The sequence below is a fragment of the Erinaceus europaeus genome, chromosome 4 (genome assembly GCF_950295315.1).
Source record: "Erinaceus europaeus chromosome 4, mEriEur2.1, whole genome shotgun sequence".
Classification (NCBI taxonomy): domain Eukaryota; kingdom Metazoa; phylum Chordata; class Mammalia; order Eulipotyphla; family Erinaceidae; genus Erinaceus; species Erinaceus europaeus.
The window spans coordinates 115,072,601-115,097,279 of NC_080165.1; the positions used below are offsets into that span (position 1 = coordinate 115,072,601).

At 37.2% G+C, this 24,679-nt stretch overlaps 1 protein-coding gene across 2 annotated transcripts in view; it reads right to left on the bottom strand.

The window, feature by feature from the left end:
• Positions 1-24,679, bottom strand: part of PDE7B (phosphodiesterase 7B) — a 424,310-nt gene that overhangs the window by 288,783 nt on the left and 110,848 nt on the right. For both annotated transcript variants that reach the window (XM_016186828.2, XM_060190400.1), the window contains one exon: positions 12,101-12,161. In XM_016186828.2, the coding sequence (XP_016042314.1) occupies positions 12,101-12,161 (61 nt within the window). The remainder of the gene's footprint in view (positions 1-12,100; positions 12,162-24,679) is intronic.

A 24,679-nucleotide genomic window follows, 5' to 3' on the forward strand; every position in this document is an offset into this window, starting at 1 on the left:
TCACTATTTTAAATGACGTAAAAATTAATATCAAATAAAGCAATTTTGAAGTGAAGCTCTGAAACAATAACAGAAGAAAACATAGATGACAAAAATCCTTGACATCATTTTGCCAAGGAGTTTTTGAATTCATTGAAAACTGTATTCCAAAAGTAATGTTAACAGAAACAAAAATAAATAAATTATCCTAGTCAAACCTCAAAGAAAAATAATAAAAAACTGGCTGAATGTGAGAAAAATTATAATTATGTATTGACTAATATGCAAAATATAGAAGAAACCATACAACTTAATAGCAAGGATACCTACAACCCCATTGCAATGGACGAATGATTTGAATAGACATTTTCTTAAAGAAGAAATACAGATAGTCATCAGGTACACAAAGAGGTGCTCAACATTATGGCCATCAGAGAAATGATAATGAAGTGCACAAAGTGTGGCCTAACACTTGTTAGAGTGGTATTATTAAATGTGTAGGAAATAACAAACGAGGTAAGGATGTGGATACAAGAAGACTCTTGTGCACTGCTAGTAGGAATGCAAATTCATTTAACCATATGGAAAACAATATGGAACTGTTTCAAATTTTTCCAAAATAGAACTGTCATATGATCCAGCAGTGCAACATCTGCATAGTTATTCAAATAAATGAAGACACTCATTGAAAAAATTACATTCACTCCCAATTTCATTATGGCATTACTTATGGCCAAGACATGGAAGGGGCCTAATTTTCCATCTGTGCCTAAATAGATAAAGTTAAGATGATATATTTACATACCTATCTGTATGTAAATATAGACACACATATTATTAACCCAAGAAAGAAGGAAATTTTACTATTTGTAACAACATGGGTGAACTTCAGGGACAATGTAGTGACTGAAATAAATAAAACATATCCAAATACCACGTGGCCTCACCTAAACAAACAGGCAACAACAATCACCAACATTTCCTCAAAATTTAAAGACATACAGCACAAATTGCTGGTTGCCAGAGGCAGAAGACAGGAGGTTGAGGAATATTGTCCTGAAATTTGAAAATTGCTGAGAGTAGAGCTTAAAAACGTCCATAACATAGATGGAAACGTGAATTGTTCTTTTAGAATATTTTTGTTGAGAACAAAAATAAGCAGAATGAACTGAGATCTCTCATAAGTACTTTCTATATATAACTTTTATAAAAAATAAATAAAAAATTTAAAAAGAAACTGTATATAGTATGTGTCTGGACAGATAGATATAAAGAGAGAAGGGTGGGGGAGCCCAGAGCACCAATAAGCTCAGGCTTATAGTGGTGCTAAGGATTGAACCTGGGACTATAGAGCCTTACATGAAAGTCTTTTTATAACCATTATGCTGTGTCCCCAGATCCATATACAGTTTCAACAGTTATCAAAATTCTCTACCATAAATGGTGCATTTGGTACAGTCAATGAAGCTACACACTGATAAATCTTTATCACCTTAAGTTCCGGAGTTCACATTATGATTCACTATAGATATTGTGTATGTTTTATGGGTTTAGGAATATGTATGATGAACATTTATTACTACTGTATTATATAAAGTAGTTTCTCTGCCCAAAAGTTCAGTTTTTCTTTATGTTTACTTTTGTACTATAAAAGTAATACATAGTGATGGTAGAGATGCTGTGAAATGTAAAAGAATGTGACGAATCAAGTTAAATTTCTTCTTGCCTAACATTTACACATAGATACAAGTGTATTGTAATACATAAATGAGAAAACACATTGTAAAAGTAGTTTTTAATTAGTTTTATAGCAGCAGGATTTTCCAATAGGTGAGACAGACAGACTTTAGATCATATCATAGTGTCATTAGACATTGTTTCCTTTCCTTGTCTAAATTCTCAAAGTAACTGGTTGTGCAAAAATAATAACATGTACTTTTACTTCTTTAGACAAAAATGCTGTGCGTGTTGGATCTCAGTTGAGGTGAAGGGACTGAAATAGGTATCTTTAACTTAGAAATGTACAATTGCCTTAGGTTTGTTTGTTATACTAGTGAAAAACTCAAAATTTCCTGTCATAATTGGATCATCCATTTGCAAGAATGTCTGAGGCAATGATAGTCTCTGTATGTAAATGTATGTGTCTATATTTCAATATGTCCATGTGCCTCTCTGTGTTATATGGTATAACAATAAGAAACTAAGAAAGTTTCTAAGTGTTTTGTACCATGTACCAAGCATCTGATAGCATTTGTGCAATGAACCCTCATCTATTCTGGTGCAATAGACTCTTAGCATGTTTGCTTTGGAAGGCTTTTATTTGCCACAAACCACAAACCCCAGTTACTTGAATTTTAAATTGTTTTGCAATTTCTGTGTTATTTTGTGGACTGTGTCAATGGGTGGCACTTTTAACTATGACACGTGGCACAGGGTTTTTGAAATCACATGCACTCTGCAAAGGGAACAGCTGATCTCGAAAAGTCCATTTGTTTTGGGGGAGGTGACTTTGTGAAAGATAATTCAGTAAAAGCCACAACTTGTCTTCAAGAAGTAGCAGCTTGTGTAGTGGTTACATAAGGCAGCGGTCAGATTACAAACATTTCTCCATCTATGTCTAGTTCACCACTGGCATAAATTATTAAAGGTTTGAGGGGTAGCTTGGTGGCGCACCTGGCTAAGCTCAGGTATCACCATGAGCAAGGACCTGTGTTCTAGCCCTGCTCCCTACCTGCAATGGGGAGAGGTGGGGGCAGCTGGCGCTTTATGAATGGTGAAGCAGATTTTCAGGTCTCTCTCTCTCTTTCTGCCTATATCTCCACTCTCCTTACAATTTCTCTCTGTCCTATCAAGCATATAGAAAGGGAAAGGGAAAGGAAAAGGAAAAGGAAAAGGAAAAGGAAAAGGAAAAGAAAAACGTATGCAGGGAGTAGAAGATTTGTAGTCCAGCACCCAGCCAGAGCAACAACCCTGGTGGCAATATATATATCAAATGTTTTATATATATATATATATATATATATATATATATATATACATATACATATCTTAAGGGTTTGATATTTATCATGTATAGATTTTGATAAGGTAAACAAATTCTTTCATCATTAGAAATTGCAAGCACAGTTTTAAAATTCTCTAGTATAGGGGCTGGGTGGTGGTGCACCTGGTTGAGTGCACATGTTACAATGCACAAAGACCCAGGTTTCAAGTCCCCAGTCCTCACCTGCAGGGGAAAACTTCATGAGCAGCGAAGCAGTGCTGCAGGTGTCTCTCTGTCTCTCTTCCTCTCTGTCCCCCCTCCCTCTCGATTTCTGGCTGTCTCTATCCAATAAATAAAGATAGTTAAAAATATTCTCTAGTATCATGGTCCAGGAGGTGGCACAGTGGATAAAACATTGCACTCTCAAGGGTCAAATCTTCTGCAAAACATGTATGAGAGTAATGTCTGTTTTTTTCCTTGCTCCTCCTATTTTTTTCATTAATACATACATGAAATACTTAAAAAATTCTCTAGTATAAAACTAATAGTTACTCTTTGCTAAACACTTGGAAAATATAGGAAATAAAAAAAAGAAAAAAGAAACAAAAATCATGAATCCATCAACCAGGCTGCCCCAAATACTTCCTGATTAATTGGAAATAATTCTCTCACTCTGCTAATTTCTGATACTGGATAAAGGTGATCTACATATCTCTACTTGGACTTAGTACTGATAGAAAATGATTAAAAGACAAAACCAAAATACTTGACTGTGGCTTCATTTCTAGATCAAATGTAAAAAACATACATGAAAACAGCATGTGAGGGCTATGAATAATTTAGCTCTCAACAGCTAATCTGGAGTAAAAGTTAGTAAGTATAGCTCATTATTAAACAAATGCCAACAACATTTGATGTAATGTCCACAAATACAGATTCTGAGGACTAAGTTTAGAATCACTATGTCATGTGATTTCACAGTAAGGGATGAGGCAATTCATGTTTCAGAATTGGAACCAATATAAGATTTAAACTTATTAATATAATTGTATAGTTTATATAATATACAATTTATATATGTAGATTTTATATGATATAGGTTATATATTTAATTTATTTATTTTAATTATCTTTATTTTTTATTGGATAGTGACAGCCAGAAATCGAGAGAGAAGGAGAAGACAGAGAGGAAGAGAGACAGAGAGACACCTACAGCATTATTTCACTACTACAAAGCTTTCCCTGTGCACGTGGGAACCAGGGTTTTGAATCCAGGTCCTTGTTCATTGTAACATGTGCGCTCAACCAGGTATGCCACTACCCAGTCCCTTTGTGTATATTTTATATAATGTAAGACACAGGTTATATACATATTATTTCACATATATAAACTTAGGTGTACAAAGGGAGAGCTAATTGCAATTTTGTGGTAAAAGGAAAAATAGAAATAATTATCTCAACACTTTATTCATGAACTGGGTTTTGGTTATTGTTCTATTAAGTTTGTTAAGCATTATTATAATAATATGTAGAATATTTACATTCAGGTATTCAGTAAAGAATAAATATTAGCTTGGTTATTGAAATGAACTAACTCTTTAATGCTTATTATAAATAAATCAATAAGCAAACTGTACCTGTTTTATTACTACTATTATCCATCTGATGACCTGTTTACATAAATGATAATCAGAATCTATATTTGTGGACATTACATCAAATGTTGTTGGCATTTGTTTAATAATGAGCTATACTTACTAACTTTTACTCCAGATTAGCTGTTGAGAGCTAAATTATTCATATGAGGTGGGTAGGTGTATAAAATGGATACAGTCACTTTGAACAACTACTTTGCAGAACTAGTGAAAGCTTTATATTAGCTCGTCAACTAAAAATATAAAAGAAGATCACCTGAGACCGCAGCAAGACAAGACTAGGACTACTGGTTAGTGAAAACAATGTGAACTGAGAGGAACCTAAGGAGAGATTCCTGGGGCTGAAGCCTGTATCTACTTAAGAGCAGCTGGTAACATCCTGGCAGTTTGTCAGTTGAGGAGCCACCTCTAGTCTGTTTTACCAGCAAAAATACTGCTGAAGGGAGGAGAGGACTCCCCTAAGGCTCACCAAATGCATCTGTGAATCTCCATTGCTACTGCCCCTCAGAGGCTGGAGCAGCAATGGGGAGGCCCTGTGATGACATGGGGGGGTGGGGGGGTGCAGAGAACTGGCCAGGAAACTCAGGAGACGATGTACACCCCAGAGGTCTAGAGGTGGGGGTGTATAATGGGAGCCTTTCCGCGTTGTTCTCCTGATGAGAACACAGTGAATAATTGCTTCAGAACCCACAGATTATAAACAGGACTTGTTAATAGACTCACAGGGCCAAGCAGTGATTCCCAGCTTGGCTTTGGTTGCAGGAAAAGCAGCTGAATTGGGCCCAGAGCTTTGGATCTTCAGGTCATAGGAGTCTCTTTGCATAACCACTGAGCTATATCTCCCCCACCCTTATTTATCTCTTGGTCAAGAGTGAGGGGTTAAACTAAAAAGCCTACTTATAGGTAAAAAATAGGCTACCATAGACTATAAGAAAGAAAAAGAACAAGAGGTTTTAACAGCTACTGTGCTTCAACTCAGGGATTGAGATAACATCAAAACAACTGTTAATTTCCACAACTGTGAACTCTTTAAGTACCTTAATTAGACACAAGTCAATCCAGGCAAGAGTGATATGTAGATTGAAAAGTACAGAGAAAGGGACATCATAACATACCAAGAAAAACCAAGAAAAACATTAGAGAAATGACACAGGACAAAAGTACAGCTAAAAGCACCCCCCCCAAAGGTAGAGCACATAAGAATGAGGACAATATCAAACACTAATTGAGACATTAGTCACAGGACTGAGAAAAGAGTTTGAAATAAATGTCATCAGAAATGGGGAAACAACAAATGAGACTCTGAAAGATAACACTATCTCGAGGCTGAGAAACATATGAACATATGAAACATATGTAAAAATGGTCTAAGTCATTGATTGTCAGAGAAATGCAAATAAAGACAACAATGAGATACCACTTCACTTCCGTAAAAATGTCATATACCAGAAAAGATAGCAGCAACAAATGCTGGGGAGATTGTGGGGACAAAGGAACCCTCATGCACTGCTGATGGGAATGGAAATTAGTCCAACCCCTGTGGAGAGCAGTCTGAAGAACTCTCAGAAGGCTAGAAATGGACCAACTCTATAACCCTGTAATTCCTCTCCTGGGGATATATCTTAAGGAACCAAAAACACCCATCCAAAAAGATTTGTGTATACATACCCATGTTCATAGCAGCACAATTTGTAGAAACTAAAACCTGGAAGCAACCCAGGTGTCCAACAACAGATGAGTGGCTGAGCAAGTTGTGGAATATATACACAATGGAATATTACTCAGCTATCAAAAATGGTGATTTCACCATTTTCAGCCTATCTTGGATGGAGCTTGAAAAAATCATGTTGAATGAAGTAAGTCAGAAACAGAAGGATAAATATGGGATGATCTCACTCACGGGCAGAAGTTGAAAAACAATATCAGAGGAGAAAATACAAAGCAGAACTTGGACTGTAGTTAGTGTAGTGCACCAATGTAAAAGACTCTGGGGTAGGTGGGGTGGGGTGAGAATTCAGGTCCTGGAACAGGATGACAGAGGACCTAGTGAGGATTGTAGTGGTGTGTGGAAAAATGAGAAATGTTATGCATGTACTATTATATTTACTGTCTACTGTAAAACATTAATCCCCCAATAAAGAAATTAATAAAAAGTTGATATATACGTGTATGTATATATACCATGACTCAATAGTGCTAATTCTAAGTAAATACTTAAGAAAAATGCATATTTGTACACACAAAATAAACATAAGAATGTTCATAACTATATATTTGCAAAATACAAAGACAAACATTATAATAATTCAAAGTCAGGTGATTGTTCATCTAATAGACATAACAAATACATACACAAACACACACAGAGAGAGATACTCAATAGCACCAGTCAGCAATCTTTTTCTGTAATATGTTAGGCATTGGGGCTCATTGGATTCTATAACAAGTATTCAAATCTGTCAATGCTATGTGAGAATAGTCATAGATAATATATAAATGGACATGGTTATTATGTTCCAATAAAAATTTATTTTCAAAGCAAGTGAGTGACAGGCCAGATTTAGCCCATTGCCTATAGTTTTCTGACTTCTCTCATGCAAAAGAGATAGAAAAGGAGTGAACTATAGCTCTTTGCAATAGCAAGCCTGAATATCATAAATAATACTGAGTTGAGGGGTGTAGATAGGGGTGAGATATGATCAGAATAATTACATAAACTTCAAAATTCAGGGAAGTATTATAGAAGTCAGTATATAATCTTTGGGAGATATGAATTGGCAAATTAGTTAAAGGTGAAATGCACACACACATATGGAAGTATATGGAACACACATATACTTATATATGTATACATGTAAATATATATGTGCATGTATATGTTACATTATGTATATATATACATGTGCACATACGTGTATATATATATATGTGGGAGGAGGTGTAAAAGAAGCTATCTATATTGATCTGTGTAGCATACATTAATATCTGAACTTTATAAGAATTCACTGAGAAATTTAGAAACTGAATATATTTAAAATATAATCTATCTTTTAACAAAAAGTTAAAAATTTCTCTAATTAAGATAATAGCTAAATATCGTAATAGAAAATTAGAAGTGCCAATTAATATACATACTACAAGTTCAAGTTGAGAGAAAACTATTGACAGATATGAGCTTGGACACATGCCACATATTTACTAGTGCTAAATACACTAGCTGAAAACCTGTGTGTGTGTGTGTGTGTGTGTGTCAAACACTTCTCAGTTTATGGTGGTTCTGGGGATCGTATTTGGTGTCTCTGTGCTGCAAGCATTAAAGTTTGATATATTCCTACTATTCTATTTCCCTAGTGTCCAAAACTCATCTTTTAAAAGATACTCATATTTAACACCTATCTTCCAAGAGACTCCCCATAGTTAACATTTTTCTAAAATTGGATACTTCTCCATTTCAGCAGTACACTTGTAGAGTACAGAACCCTTTGTTATAACAGCTTCAAATGAACACAAGATCATATATCTGAAAATGAACCCTGATTTTCTAGGGTCTAGGCAGGTAGAATAAGCTGGGAAAAAAGTTACAGTCCTCTTCTCTTACTTGTCCTTCACACAGACTGCCTGATGGAGTCAATTATTAACGAAGGCATCTGATAAAGAATGTAGTAATTCTGGAATAAGATGTTAATTTTCCAGAGAAATGTGAAAAGATTACTTTTGGATTCAATATGTCTGCCTAGTTCAAATACCTTCTCTAAGCATTTGATTTTCTAAAATAAGACAGCATATTGACATGCATTGGTGTTAATAAAAAGTCCAACATTGATTTTTGGATCAAAATTAAAAAGGTCACTCACTCTGCATCATTGAAATATGTAGTTTAGTATATACAAGGATTCATAAGTAGAATCATTCCAAGAGTAAACAACCTCTGAATGACTTCATAAAAGGGGGAAAATGAATGAGAGGAATAGTGGTGAAGGAAGAATCAGTTTTGATGTGACTGGCTACGGGTGGGCTCCAGAGATGCTGATTTTCTCAGAGCTTAAATGGATGATTACCTTTGCTTGGTCTTTTTGTCTGTTAAAAGGTGAATATGAAGCCCTTCTCTTTTAGGCTTCAAGGGTAAGAAAATAAAGACAACTTCTTTGTGACACCATGACATTAGAAGTTTAGGGGTTAATATATAGCCTTAAATGCTCCTTAGACCTCCACTAGTAAAAAATATATATGTATTCATATAACTAAAATACCAAAGGAAGGGTTAAGGAGGTAACTGAGACAGCAAAGCACAGGACTTGCATGTATAAGGTCCCCAGTTCTATATCTAGCATTGACTAGACCACTGATTGGACCAGTACTCTGGTCTTTTTTTTTTCACTCTTCTCTCTTCATACATATAAACTTGTATGAATATGTATATATTCTAGTGACAGTAAAGAGCAGAACAGTGGAAATAAACATCAAGAAGTGAGTAAAGATGTGAATTTAATGCATAAAATAAGAACAAACTGCCAGGAGAGAAAAAGGGCAGTGTCAAAAGGTTCTGATGTACATAATACATATGTATATTTACATGTATGTTATATGTGAGTGTTTGTATATGTTTCATACAACATGTATGCATATTAAAGGTAGGGAGGTAGAGATGTAGAGAGAGAGAGAGTCAAAGGATTAATGGTTTACAGTTGGCAGTAAAATACAATAGTTTGTACATGTGTAACATTTCTGAGTTTTCCACATAATAGTTCAACTTCCATTAGGTCTTCTTCTACCCTTATGTTCAAGGACATGAACCCTCCCACCACCCCAGAGTCCTTTACTTGGGTGTAATACACCAATTCCAGTCAAAATTATGCTTACCATTGATATATATATGAAAATTGGGAAGAGGGGTTCAACCATCTTGTTCATAAGTGAGGCCATCTCATATTCACCCATCTCTTTCTGGCTTATCTCACTTAACATGACTCCTTCAAACTCCATCCAAGATAAGGTAATAGCTTAGTACTATTCCGTATACCACAACTTTTTTTCCCCCTGAGCCTGAAATCTGATATGCAGGTGGATTCAAGTTGTTGTCTGGGGAGATGATGTCATGGCTCGAAAAAGGACTAGAAAGCTGGATCAGGGAAGAGAGTAGCTCCCTGATATGGGAAAGGGGTGTATAAATATTGTTGACTGTAAACTACATCAATTTGATGTGGTCTGGGGCCCATATTCAGCTTAGAAGCCTATGTAACCTCTGCATCCCTATAGATCTGAGCTCACATTCTGTGGTCATGAGTAGGAACATTCCATGCTGCCCCAATATCAACCCATCTTCCTCAGATGTAGCACAGAGTATGTTGTCCATCCTTCCTTTGGAGGATGTAAAGTTCTCTACTGTTGTTGATCTAAAATTGAGGGCAAGGTCCTATGGGGGGCCCACAAAGGGGTTTATTTTGTTGTTCCTGATAGAGATGACTGGTAACACTGGAGAGAGGAATTTATTTGAGGTCTAGACCCATCGTATATGCTTGGGAATCTGTGGACTCCCCGAATAGGGCCCCAGCTGATGGGGTGGCCAGATAGTGACTCAACAGTCATCATTAAAGTATGCCAATCTCTTGCTCTTATTCAGCTTTTGCAGTCCTTGCTTTGATAAGGTTAGCTTTGGAGTGAATGAGAGAACTGTAATAGGAAGTAGGTGAGGAGGGTATCTAAATCTAAGAGGATACTATTCCATTATAAACTTTATACAGATTATTGTGTATTTTTGCTCTCAGGTATATATTTTGCCCTAATTTACGGATACATATGAACATATGCTCTATCTCATGGGACCTGGTCTATATCTAGGTTTTGGGACTTTGTTAGGAAGTGAACCACCTAGAATGGAATTAGTGAGTCCTATGAAAGGAAAGGTCTCACCAGAGTAATGAGGGTGAAGGGTTGACATTCCACGCCTGACGTCTTTGGTCACCGTCTGAAGTGAAGCATACTGTGGAGGTACTCATTGGGTTAATCAGGTTGGGATCAGCAGATGCAATATCATTTGGTATGAATTGAGAGAAGCATGCAGAAAAGTGAACCCCATCCCAGAGGTTCCAGGACTGGGGGAAATATAGGCTCTATAGAGGAAGCGGGAGGTTCCTGCTGTCTTAGGGTTAAGAAAACAATAGTCATTGTTTTAATCACATTATTTGACAATTGGGTTAACTTTGAAATATCTCTTTGTTAGGATTTGCTGTATCATACACAGCATCGCCATAATTTATGTCCTTTGACATTATTTGTATATAGCTGTGCCACTGGTTGCTTCTGTTCTCCCTGGTCTAGGCTCTTAAGAAAGTCAACATATCAAAGACTCAGCTTATATACTAAAAAGACTCAGTCTGTGCTTTAAAAAGTCTGAGACATTCAATCAATTTTTCCCCTCTCATATTAATTAAATAGTGATTTATATGACTTAAAATTAATAGGAGTGTACATAAACACCATTCCCACCACCAAAAGACTGTGTCCCATCCCATCCCCCACCCCCACCCCACCCCCGCCCCATTAAGCCGAACCTTCACCCCAGGGTTTTTACTTTGGTGCCCTACTCCAACCATAACTTTATTAACCACTCATCTGTTGAGGGACACATAGGCTGTTTTCAGGTTTTTAACACAAACATATATGCACACAGATACATAGGTAAAGATAGAACGAGAGAGAAACCACAGCACTAGATTTTTCCATGTTGTATGGTGATCTACATGCATTGATCTACCAGATAGCTTGCTGATCCTGAAACTTCATTTCTTAACAACATTACACATTAAGCAACTTCCATAAGACACTGGTGACATATCACTGCAAACGAACAAATAATTATTCATTACAATGCAGTAAAATGTCAAATCTAGTATGCATAATTGCCAATAAGTATACATTTCTCCCAGGCAATCTAAGGAAGGGTTTTGTAGCTTGATGTAAATATTTAACAGAGTGCTTATGTAGAGTATCAGATCTAGTCTGAAATCACAATGTGATTTTTTTTTCGCATCACAATTACCGAATTCTATGTTTTCCTGAAGATCAAAGAAACATTTAGGAAGATCCAGAGACATGGGTCCTGACTTACTGATAGTTTTTAAATACCAAACCATTTCTATCATCGAATGTTCCACATATAATTGTTAGAGATCTATAAACCTATGAGAGAACTGATAAGCCTTGAATATGGAAGAATGGACAGTCAGTAAGGTAAACAGGACTCTGGGGCAGGATGGCAGGGAGAAGTTAAGGGAGGGGCTTTGAAGTGCATGCTAATGGAAAAGGACCTAGGCTGGGGGGTGAGAATGTTTTGCAGACACCTATCATGGTAAAATGAGAAATTGAACACTTGTGCCAACAGCTGTACCATAAACCATTAACCTAATAATAATAAATAATAATAATGATGAGTAAATCCACACATCAACATAATTATCATATCTGATTTGAGTAGTATTCTTACCTAGCATGCAAACACATTTGACATTCTGATCAGGGTTTTCAAACAAAATTTCGCCACACCTCTGAAAAAGAGAGAAAGCCAAAGTTATTTTAGATTTCATAGCAATTTCCAAGCTGCTATGTCTAAGTAGCCTGATATCACCATGACATTTTTCAATTATTCATGTTTTCCTTGGTTACCTGAGTCTATAGACTTGTATCATGAGCATCTCCCTTTTTGGTACTAAAACATTTGACAGTTAAATTTAAATAAATTGCTTCTATATTATTCATGTCTAGATCTGATTCTCAGTGTTGCAATGACAAAATATAACTGGATATCAAACAGGCACAGGGTGGTTTCTGTTACACATATGCATGATAAGTGTGCATGTATTATATGTGATAATGTGAGTTCAATCACTATCAGAATCGGTTCTCATTCAGTATCCAAACTATTGGTATCCTGAAACACTACTGCTTTCAGCAACATGGCTAGGTTGTCTATACTTAACTCTCTGAACTTGAAGCATGAGGATATGATGAGAAATTATCCAGGCTCATGAAAATAGTAGTTATCTCTATCTCATTTTTATCTTGCTTGTTAAAAGTTTGTGCAAGACTGGAGAGATAGTTCATCTTGGAGGATGTCTGTTTTGTCATGCCTATGACCCAAGTTTTAGGCTGGCCTCCACTGCATTGAAGAAGATTTTATACTGTGGTGTCTTTCTTTCTTCTTTTTCTACCTAAATATTCACCTCAGAGTGGTGAAGTCTTGATGATGGCAAAGAAATTTTGTGCAAAACGTAAAGGAAAATACTGGTGCTTTTTTTTTTTTTTTGCCTCCAGGGTTATCGCTGGGGCTAGTGCCTGCACTATGAATCCACTGCTCCTGAAGCCTGTTTTATTCCCTTTTTTTTGCCCTTGTTGTTTATACTTGTAGTTGTTTTTATTGTTGTTATTGCTATCATTGTTATTGAATAGGACAGAGAGAAATTGAGAGAGGAGGGGAAGGCAGAGGGGGAGAGAAAGATAGACATCTGAAGACCTACTTCTCCTCCTGTCAAGCGACCCCTCTGCAGGTGGAGGACCAGGGGCTCAAACAGATCCTTATGCCGGTCCTTGAGCTTCGCACCATGTACCTTAACCTGCTGTGCCATCACCTGGCCTCCATGGGTTCTTTTGTGAGTGGCAAGATGGTATAATATATTTGAAGAGATGGCAAGTTGTACTTTTGAAACATTTATAGTCTATTAAGCTAATATTACCTCAAAAACCAACACAAGTAATGAATAATTAAAAGTTCTTTGCCAGGAAATCACTAGAAATAAGTTATTTACAAATAGATCATATCTGTGTGTATAATTGACAAATAATACCCAAATTTCTAAATAAATCCCCCACATTAATAAGAAAATAGTAATTCTGTATAAAACCAAATAAACAGACAAGTGATTCATGGAAGAGAAAATATGAATGGATGACTGAGGAGAAAATATATTTAGTCATACTAGTTAATATTCAGAAAAAAGAAAATTTAAAAAAGATAAAAACAAGAGGTATACTTTGAACTTTTCAGTATGGAAAATAGTCTGGCAATAACACAAGTAGATAGATATTCTCTCATACTCTGGAGTTAAGTATAAAGAGAAAATCCACTTCGAATAAAAAGTGATAAGTTATATTTGATAAGTTCTGTTTGATAAGTTCTGTTCAAGTTGAAATGTACATAGACTATAACATAGGAAATCACCTTCTAGACTTATCCCTAGAGAGATTTAATGATATACCTTTAGTATCCAGCTATAAACAGATATGTAGCATAAATACATTAGCATGTGACAGAGCAGTTAAAATGAATGAAATAGGGCTAAATATTTTGCAAACACAATTTAAAATTTAAAATACAAGCACATAACTAAATATCATTCCAATTATCAAATGTTCAACATGTGATTTTCAACTCATATAAACACATATATCAAGTAATAAAAGTATAATGTAGACAAGAAACTAAATGTGTTATATATTTTTATATTTATTTATTCCCTTTTGTTGCCCATGTTTTATTGTTGCAGTAATTATTATTGATGTCATTGTTGTTGGATAGGACAGAGAGAAATGGAGAGAGGAGGGGAAGACAGAGAGGGGAACGAAAGATAGACACCTGCAGACCTGCTTAACCACTTGTGAAGTGACTCCCCTACAGGTGGGGAGCTGGGGGCTCAAACCAGGATACTTACACAGGCCCTTGCACATTGCGCCACCTGCACTTAACCTGCTGCACTACCACCCAACTCCCAAGAAACTAAATTTTTACAAAGCTAAATTTTTGGGAAAAAAATCCATACATTTGTGGATGCATAAATTTATAAAAAAAGATTATAAAGCATGCAATGAATAGTGAATATTAAATTTAGGGAGTGGTCAAAGATATGCAGAGCAACAAAATGTTGGAAGACATATAAAGTTTACCTTTTTTTTTCTGTAATAATGTCACTTATCTTATACTCTAAACATTAGCCTTCTTTACTAGAGATACCTTGTAATAAGAAGGGATTGCTCCCCTAGGCAATATTCTGAATAGAAAAATTCCCCTTTGCATATTGCCTTTCTTCACCTCCATCTCCCTGCCAAACTGAACTACTTTCTCAATAATTTGTTTTCATTACTTATTTCCTTGTGCTTGGGACTGCTGAGGACCTGCTACATTTGTCCATTTTCCAGTTGATTGCAGATATTTCTATTTCATATTTATTTACTTATCTATTGCCCTAGTGCTATCACCTCGTGCCTAAGGAATCCATTACTTTTGGTGTCCACTTCTGTTGTTGTTGTTGTTTTCTTTTCTTTAATGTGTGATTAATAATAGACTGCACAATTGTAGAGTTATAGGGTATGGTTCCATACCACACTCACTACTGAATTCTGTGCCCTGGCCCTCCCAGTGATAACCACTGTAGTTCTTAGTCTCTAGTCATTTCTTTTTAGTTTGATATGACAGACAGAATTTGAAAGAGAAGACAGAGAGGGAGAGAGGGAGCACCTTAACACTGCTTTACCACTTCTGAAGCTTCCCCCCTGTAGTTGGGAACTATGGGCTTGGACCTGGATCCTTGCACATGTTAACCAGTCACTCAACCAGGTGTGCCACCACCCGGCCTTCTGCCAATCTTTATTGTATCTGAGTTAGTTAAGACCAACTAATTTCTTGGGAAAAACATGGACATGAGAATTATTTTTCTTCCCATGTCCTCTGATCCAAAAAGAGGTGGGTTGTGTGAAGAAAGGATGAACATCATATCAACCCATTCTCTGGGATGATCTAAATCTTGAATAAAGACACGGTCTATTGGCTCAGGAACTTTGAGAGGAAACAAGCTGCTTCAGTGAGTCAAGAGAACAGACTGCAATGAAGGAAGGTTGGATACACACAAAAGTTGCAAATGGGCATAAATAGAAGACTGAGAGTCTGTATCATGAGCTTTTTTTCCTGGTTACTCTGGTGACCTCAATTCCATGTGATATTTATCATGTGTTTTTATCTGTTCATGCTTCATTTCTTTGTAATGAAATGGGGATGCTAACATACACCACAAAATCACATCAGAGAACATCACATCAGAGAACAAATGGGATTAACAACCCATGGAGTCTGATATGACTGTCTCTTCCTGTTTTGTTTGTATTTCGGCCAAGGTTAAGCCCTTTTATATTAGGAGGGTGCATTTGCTACATTACTTGTTTTACTTGTTTTTCAATGGGGGTGTTTTTATGAAATTATGAAAATGTTAGTGATTATTTTCAAATGAAAGATGACTAGTTTTTCAAATGTTCTTAATTCTTGGCGAAACCTGGTGTGACAAAACTTTTGTCAACCCATATTCCTGGTCTCCCACTGAAAGAATGCCTGGGTGCTTTCTTCCCCTTTGTTAGTGATGAAGCCTGCATGTAAGACTAGATGGAAGCACTTTGCTTCACTGCTGTAGCCCATGGTGGCTGGAAGTTGCACACCCAGCTTCCCATGACCCAGGGCTAAGGGCAGCTTAATATAAACTACTCGGGGGAGGAGTGGGGTGTGGGGTGGTTACGCAGTGGCTGTGCCCAATCAAGCACACATATTACTTAGCACAAGGATCCAGGTTTGAGCCCCTGGCTCCCCACCTGTACAGGGGGAAGTGATGAAGCAGGTCTGCAAGTGTCTATCTTTCTCCCTCTCTTTATCTCCCGTTCCTCTTTCAATTTCTCTCTGTCCTATACAATAAAATGGAAAACAAAACAAAACACACTTCAAGGAGCAGTAGATTCATAGTACCAGCACTAAGCCCCAGAGATAACCCTGGAAGCAAAACAAACACACTTCTCAAGATACAGATGTTTATGGGTGTGGGTGGTATTTTAGAGGTCATTCTCTCTTTCCTGGATATGCATTCTTTAGTAATCATGAACTGCTTGGGTTCACTGACTGCACAAGGCAATGACAAGGCATCAGGAATGGGGCAGGTTGGCCTCAGGTGACCATGATCATAAGATAGTTCTCTTCCTTGTCTTCATTGCCCTGACCTTCTGGAGAATGAATGGTAAAGCTAACTCTAGTTCTCTAATTGCTTTATAAAGTTACCTGACGATGGTAAAAGATTTTAAAGCAGTACTCAAAAATGGAATCTGATTGTTTTCAGGACTTGAAGGAAACCAGATTCTTCCCAATGCTTTTCTCATTGATGCCAGGGCTTAGGGGCCTTGGCTGCCAGGCTCCTGCTTTCTGTGCAACCCTGGGTGATGACCCAGTTTAGGGAGATTAACTGGGCTAAATTGTGGAGTCTGAGTCTCAGAGCACTACACAATCTTCCATGGGGAAAAGTTCATATCATACTGGATTCTCAGGGGATGAACATCTTTCTACCTGTGCAGCTCTACTTAGTCATAGATGCTGTGACTCTCCACTCTAGACCCTTCTGTGGACAACTCTGATTTTGACCAGGTTCTAATTACCATACATCTAATTCTTAGGGTTCTATCCCACTTGTTCGTAAGGTATTCATCGTGTGTGTGTGTGTGTGTGTGTGTGTGTGTGTGTGTGTGTATACACACCTGAAATAGTGAGAACAAATTGCCTTGCTTAAAAAAAAACAAAAAATATTTATTCATTTTTAGTTTTTTTTGTTAATATTTATTTCTTTTTGCTGCCCTTGTTGTTTTATTGTTGTTGTTATTAATGTTGTTGTTGAATAGGATAGAGAGAAATGGAGAGAGGAGGGGAAGACAGAGAGGGGGAGAGAAAGATAGACACCTGCAGACCTGCTTCACCGCCTGTGAAGCGACTCCCCTGCAGGTGGGGAGCCGGGGTCTCGAACCGGGATCCTTATGCAGGTGCTTGCGCTTTGCACCACCCGCGTTTAACCCACTGTGCTACCGCCCGACTCCCCAAAATAGTTATTTTATAAGGGAAGAGAAAGGGCTGGGAAAGGTATGCAAAAACACTTCTCAGTTCTGGCATACGGTGGTACTAGGGATTTAACCTGGAGTTTCTGGGAACTCAGGCATGTTTAAATCCTGTTTTTTAATGCTGAGCTATCTCTCCAATCTGCCAAATAATATGACATCATTCTTTTTTGAGGGAGTATTAGTGGTTTATAGAAAAAACAGTTATTGGTAACATGTATAAAATTTCTCAGTTTACTGCAAAGCACTCTCACCCCACCTAGATCTCCCTCCACTATCATGCCCCAGGACTTTAAAGCACCCTGTCCCTTGTCCCACACCCAGTCCTTTATTTTGGTGTACTACACCAAGCCCAGTCCGAGCACTATTTTGTGTTTCTCCTTTCTGTTCTTATTTTTCAACATCATTCTTAACTTTTCTACTCTTCCTCAGAGTCATGCCGACAAGGAAGAGATTCTTCTGGTAATATCTGTTCATAATACCCAGGATATGTAACAGACATAAACTCATGCGTGCAATGTGCATTGCTCCAGGAGCCATAAAAAAAATCAAAACTCCTTTATCATCAGTATTCATAAATATCTCATTATTGTAACCTTAAATGAAGATTGGGTTCTTAATAAAAGTGTTTGGAGATGAGGAGCTGGAAAGTGACTCACTCACCCAATAGAACACACACATGAACATAAGTGAGGACTCAGGTTTGAGCCTCCAACCACCAAATGGGAGCATCTGCTGTGTGTATGGATGGGGGTAGGTTTATAAGCACTGGAGCACTATCTCTCTCTCTATACATCTCTTTCTCTTTCTCTGTTTTTCTAGAGGAAAGAAAAAAAATGCCTGCTAGAATAGTGGAATTTATAGGCACTGAACCTCAATAATAACCTGATGACTAAAAATAAATAAATATTTATGGACTAGTTAACACTGATGGAGCACATACTATCAATTCAGCATTGTTCAAAATGTTGCACATCTACCATCATGCACTGATGGTAGAAAATTGAGACAGAGAGTAATAGTCATTATAGAATATTTGCCTGCAGTGAATGAGATTATTAGCTGAGATCTTACCTGATGCTTGACCATGTGTATACATTTTGAAATGTTAGTAACTGTTGCCCTCCTTTTTGGTTAGGCAAGTATACATTACGCCAATGGATAGTCTATCCTCATAGTCACCAGTTACTCACTTTTTACATGAATTGCATCCTATGAGAGCACAGAATTTGGATCACACTGACTTAAACTCAAATTCTGTTGCTGTATACATTTACCTATTATATTGTCATGGATAATTTATTGAGTTTTTCCAAACTTGCTTACTTGTCTGTAAACCAAGGTAACATTATCTATGTCAAAATATTATTCCTAGTTTATTTTTTAATCCATTATTGGTTTAAATTATTGCAGATGAGACTTAAATACAAAATATTCATTAATAAATAAAATTAATTCACTATAATTCTATTTCAAGTACCATATTATTATTATTTGAGATTCAACAAAGAAATAATTACGGTGTAAAAAATGTCAGCCTATTTTTTCCAGGTTAATTGAAAATTTTCATTAACTAAATTTTTTTATTTGTTTAAGTAAATATTTTTTAATTTTAAATAAGTAATTTTTTATTTGTTTAAATAAAATTATTTATTGTGGTCCGGGAGGTGGCACAGTGCTGGTCCTGAGTTAGGTCCCCAGCAGCATATGTACCAAAGTGATGTCTGGCTCTTTCTCTCTCTCTTCCTATCTTTCTCATGAATAAATAAATAAAATTAAAAAAGAATTTTTATTTTTAAATGTAAAATAATTTAGGTAAATGTCAGTAAAAGGATAATAGTATATTATGTTTTATATATATAGTATACTTAAATTTACTTACATTTGCCATTTTCATTAGCTAAATTATGTGGAATAAAGTATACTTCTCATAGTAAAGTATATTTTTCATTTCTTTGATTACAAAATCAGTGGGGGAAATTGAAATTAGTCATTTTTAAAAAACATCACACTTCACTATTTGAAAAATTTCTTTTCTTATAGTTGCCATGACTTTACCAAGTTGGGGTTACTTTTTCAGGTAGAAAGAGAATTAGAGAGAGCAAGGAGAAAGAGATCAGAGCACGGACGTTTCTTCTAGTGTCATGGTACTCCCAAGTGATGTACCAGGTGCTCAAATCTAGCAAAGCAGGTTGCCCCCCAGATAAGCTATATTATTGGCCTCATGAACTACTTTATTATTATTTTTATATTTACTTATTTTCCCTTTTGTTTCTTGTTTTTCATTGTTGTTGTAGTTATTGTACAGGACAGAGAGAAATGTAGAGAGGAGGGGAAGACAGAGAGGGGGAGAGAAAGATAGACACCTGCAGACCTGCTTCACTGCCTGTGAAGGGACTACCTTACAAATGGGGAGCCAGAGGCTGGAACCCAGAGGCTGGAACGGGGATCCTTATGCTGGTCCTTGTGCTTTGCGCCACATGAGGTTAACCTGCTGTGCTACCACCCAACTCCCCTGAACTACTTTTTAAAGGGAAACTCACAAATGAGATTAAAAAATTAATAACTGGGGGCCAGGCGGTGTAGCACCTGGTTAAGCGCACACATGACAACGCAAGGAAGGACCCAGGTTCAAGCCTCTGGTCCCTACCTGAAGGGGGAAAGCTTCACAAGTGGTGAAGTATGGCTTCAGGCGTCACTCTGTCTCTTTCTCTCCCACTCTCTCAATATCTCTTTCCAATAATAAACAAATAAAAATATTTAAAAAATTAATAACTGTACCATAGTATATTAAAATATAAGATATAAAAAATGCAGTGAAAACCTCACACATAGTTACACTGACAGCACCTTTAGCTTTCTAAAACCAGTTAGTGTTTTTCTTACTTTCATATTCTTTGGATTCTTGATTTTTTTCTTTTCTTTTTTTTTTTTTTTTGCTTGCATGTATTAGTCTCTCAGCAGGCCTGCAGTAACTAACCTTTTCAGGGAGAAGAGTAAACATTAAAAAAAGAAAACCTAAGACAGAAATCTTATTGCTTGGAGAGGTTTGCCCCAGTGTCAGCTGAAGAAATTAGCGTTTCTTGCAAGTAGGTAATGTTAAATGCAATCATCAAATAATTAAAAGATTTCTTGATTATGTCCCTTCCACCTTAACAGCTCTTTAACTTTTAAATGGAGAGGAAATTACTAAACTGAGTTTGTGGCTCATAAAATCATGAGAAGAATAGATTCAGGCTAGCCAGCAAGAAAGGACTTACAGACAAAAATGCAAAATTGTTTCATGAAGGTTGCTGATGATGGGTTTCCATAGTGGTAGGAGGCACCATGGGAACCGTTTACTTTTAAGAACACAGTACAGGCCAGCAAAAAGCTCACCTGGATAGTGTGCCTACTTCACCATATGCCTGATCAAAGTTTGAGCCTGGTCTCTACCATATCAAAGGAAGCATTTGTGCGATTGTATCTTTGTCTTTTTCTTTGTTTCTCTGTCTCTACCTGACAAAGTCAACATGGAAACCCTGTCAACTACAAACAACAAAACAAACAAAACTTACAATGCTTGGTAGTGACCAGAGGCTAGAAAACTATTGGCACAACTGCCTCATGATGCTCTTAACTCCATGGAGTGAGTGACTGAATGTTGGACGGTACTGCAGAAATGTGGAAAAGCCTAACACTTCTATGATTGCTTGATCATTCAAGTAACAGAAAAACAGGAAAGGGCAAAGAAAAAAAAAAAAAAAGGAAAAGGACTTGGGCATAATGATTCTCAATTTGGGTATAAAGATACTTGAAATTAAATTTCCTGAGCTGAAGAAATGCTAGTTAAGTTGACTGTTTGGTAGTAGAGAGGCGTATTTCATCTGTGCAAGGAGCAATAGAGTCTGTCTGGAGAAGTCAGGGCTCAGTGCAGACAGTGTTCACCTCCATCTTCAGCCTACCTTGAATTACTTTGTTTATGCGGGTTTGCCGTACAAAATTTCTATAGTGAGGCTTCTATCAAACCAGAACAATGACTGTATGCTGATACATCCACTTTGTGACCATTTCTAGACCCTCAAGGTAACAAGCACAATGACTAATGCATGAGATCCCAGGGGATCTCTCATTGTGACTTAACTGAAGAAATAATGGTTCCTGCCATTCTATAAAATATACTTGACAAGAGAGTATTTGGGGTAGCAGTATGAAGAATATGTTTTTCTCAACATTCAGTATACACACCACTGTGTGCTGTCCTTAGATGCAGCCACTTTATATGGAGTTGCAATGGGATGGTGGAGGGGAAAGCTGACATTAAGAAGACATTTCAGAACATTTGGGTCACTTCCCACATCACGTTTCTTCCAACAAAGAACTAAATGGCACTAATTGAAACCAGATTCCCAGAAGATAAGAGTAGGAGAGAAAATGACTTAGGCCTGTAGATGATAAAATGAAAGCCCCTGCTTAAGTTCTTCAAAGTCTTAACAAGGTCTAGAAGTCTAGTACTATATACAGTGGGTAAGTTAATGAAATAAAAATTCAAAAGAGTGGGTCAGCAACATAGTGCACTTGGAGAGTGCTCTTGTTTTGCTATGTACACAAACCAGGTTCAAGCCCAGTTCATGGTACTTATGGAAGTTTCAGTGCAGTGCTGTTTTTCTGTCTCCTTCTTTCCTTCCTTCCTTCCTTCCTTCCTTCCTTCCTTCCTTCCTTCCTTCCTTCCTTCCTTTCTCCCTTCCTTCCTTCCTTCCTTCCTTCCTTCCTTCCTTCCTTCCTTCTTTCATCCTTCCTTCACTCCCTCCCCCCTTCCTTTCTCTTTTTTACCTGAAAACATTAACTTGGGGTGGAAAAGTCCTTGTGATGACAAAAACTGATAAATGTAATAAACTTCAATGTAATAAACTTCAAAGTTTCACAATTATTGATAGCCTACTATTTGTAAGCATTGCACTTCGAGTCAGGAACGCAACTACAAGTGAGATTTAGGGTGGATCTTGTCTTCAGGATGTTCCTAATCCAGTCAAGTCCAGTCTGATGTCTCAATATAGAAAGAAGGCTACAAGAACCCTCTATGGTAGGCAGCCGATGCTCCCTGGGACTATCATAAAAGACTCCAAAAGGTTAGGCTAAATAGCATAATGGTTATGCTGAGACTCTCATACCCGAGGTTCTAAAATCCCAGGTTCAGTCTCGGGCACTACCATGAACCTGAGCTGATAAATATTCCGGTAAAGTCATGGCCCTCTTGAAATATACCTAAATTAGACTTCCTAATGTCGTCCAACATAAATACCCCAAATGCATCTGCTATATTCTTACCTCTTAGTTCCTGATTGTTAAACAATTTTTTTCTACTTTGTATCTTAATGCTTCTCAGCCATCAAGGTGCACATGCTACCATGACACCAGCCTGACTTCCCTGGCCAGATGACCTTACCAATATGTCCTGGAACCCCACCTTTCCAGAGCCCTATCCCATCAGGGAAAGACAGGGAAAGGTTGTGGGTATGGATCAAACTGTCAACGTCCATGTTTAGCGGAAAAGCAATTGCAGAAGTCAGACCTCCAACAATCTGCACCCCATAAATATGTTTGGTCCATATTCCCAGAAGGATAAAGAATGGGGAAGCTTTCAATAGAGAGGAGGGGATACACAACTCTGTTGGTGGAACTGTGTGGAATTGTACCCCTGTTATCTTATAATCTCGTTAATCATTATTAAATCACTAAGAATTTTTTTTTTTTAATTGTGTCCCCTCCAAGCAGAAGAAACTGCTGTACAAAACCCAGAAGCCTAATAGAATATTTGAGTAGATGCCCAGTATGAATGTAAAACTGTTTTGGAACAAATTTAAACCAAAGTGGTCATCAGAGGGAAGAATGGATATAAATAGGGTTAAAGGTGACAATTAAAATTTACTAGACAGGACTAAAAAAGAGGAATTTACCTTGAAAGAGCTGGAGTGTCTAATTAATTCTTTTTTGTAAAGTTGAAATAAGTTGTCTTTATTTTATTATTATATTTATTATTTCTGTTGTTATGTATTTGTATTTATCAGAGCACTGCTTAGTTCTGGTTTATGACAGTGCTGGGATTGAACCTGGGGCCTTGGAGCCTCAGATATGAAAGTCTTATATATCACCATTATACTGTCTACCTTGCCCTTTGTTCATTTTTTTTTCTTTTTAATCAGTCTGCTCAACTAGTGCTTTTTGTAGTATCTGGGACTGAATATGGGACTTGGCTGCCTCAGGCAAGGAAGTCTTTTTGCATAACCATTGTACTAGCTCTAGTCTCCTTAATGGATTCTTTTTCCATTTTAGCACATAGTCACAACAGAATGGCACCAGATATTGTTCACTACCCCCAGCCCCCATAATCCATTTCAGACTCAAAGAGGGACCACACCTGAAGTGTTCACTATTTCTTTCTTTTTTTTTTTTTTTGGATTATCACACAGAATTGACTATGGCCAGAAGAACTATTCTTAAACCCTCACTTGAAACTTCATGTGAGGTCAATTTCTGCTACTGCTGAAACCATTAGCACCTAGTATGGCACACATCACAATTCTCCCAGTTCCCAGAGGGTGTGTATTTTTTCAGGGCCTTCAACTTTATGGTGTCCCATGTCCTGTCTACCATGTGGGTGGGATAACCAGACCTTAATCTTTAAACACGGTGGCAGCCCTTGGCACTCTGTTGCCAGAGTTTGGCAGTTTTAGAATGGGGGTGGCGGCTCATTTCAGCTGAGGTCATGTTTTCATTTCTAAGTTTTCCAGTGAAAGAGCAGATTTTCATCCCATTACAGGCTGTTAAAACGTCAGACTAATAAGTTTTCAACAATCTGTCAGTGCAGATCTCCAGCAATAACTTGGCACAGTCTTTGAATTGGGGCCGCATTGTCTAAGTGTAGTGAACATGTAACCCTAGTAACTGTAGTAACCATAACGCGCCTGCATAGTGTGATAAAGACAGAGACATATGTATACATAGGATAAGATGTCAACCCAACCTAATTGGCCAATGAAGATGTAACTTTGAAATCAGAGGCAAGCTAAGTATAAGGAAAGGCTCAGAAACCAGCTGGATAAAGTGCCTTCACTGTTACTGACTGGGAAGCTGCGGGTGCTGCTAAAAACTTAAGAGCACACGCGGCTAGGCTAAGTAA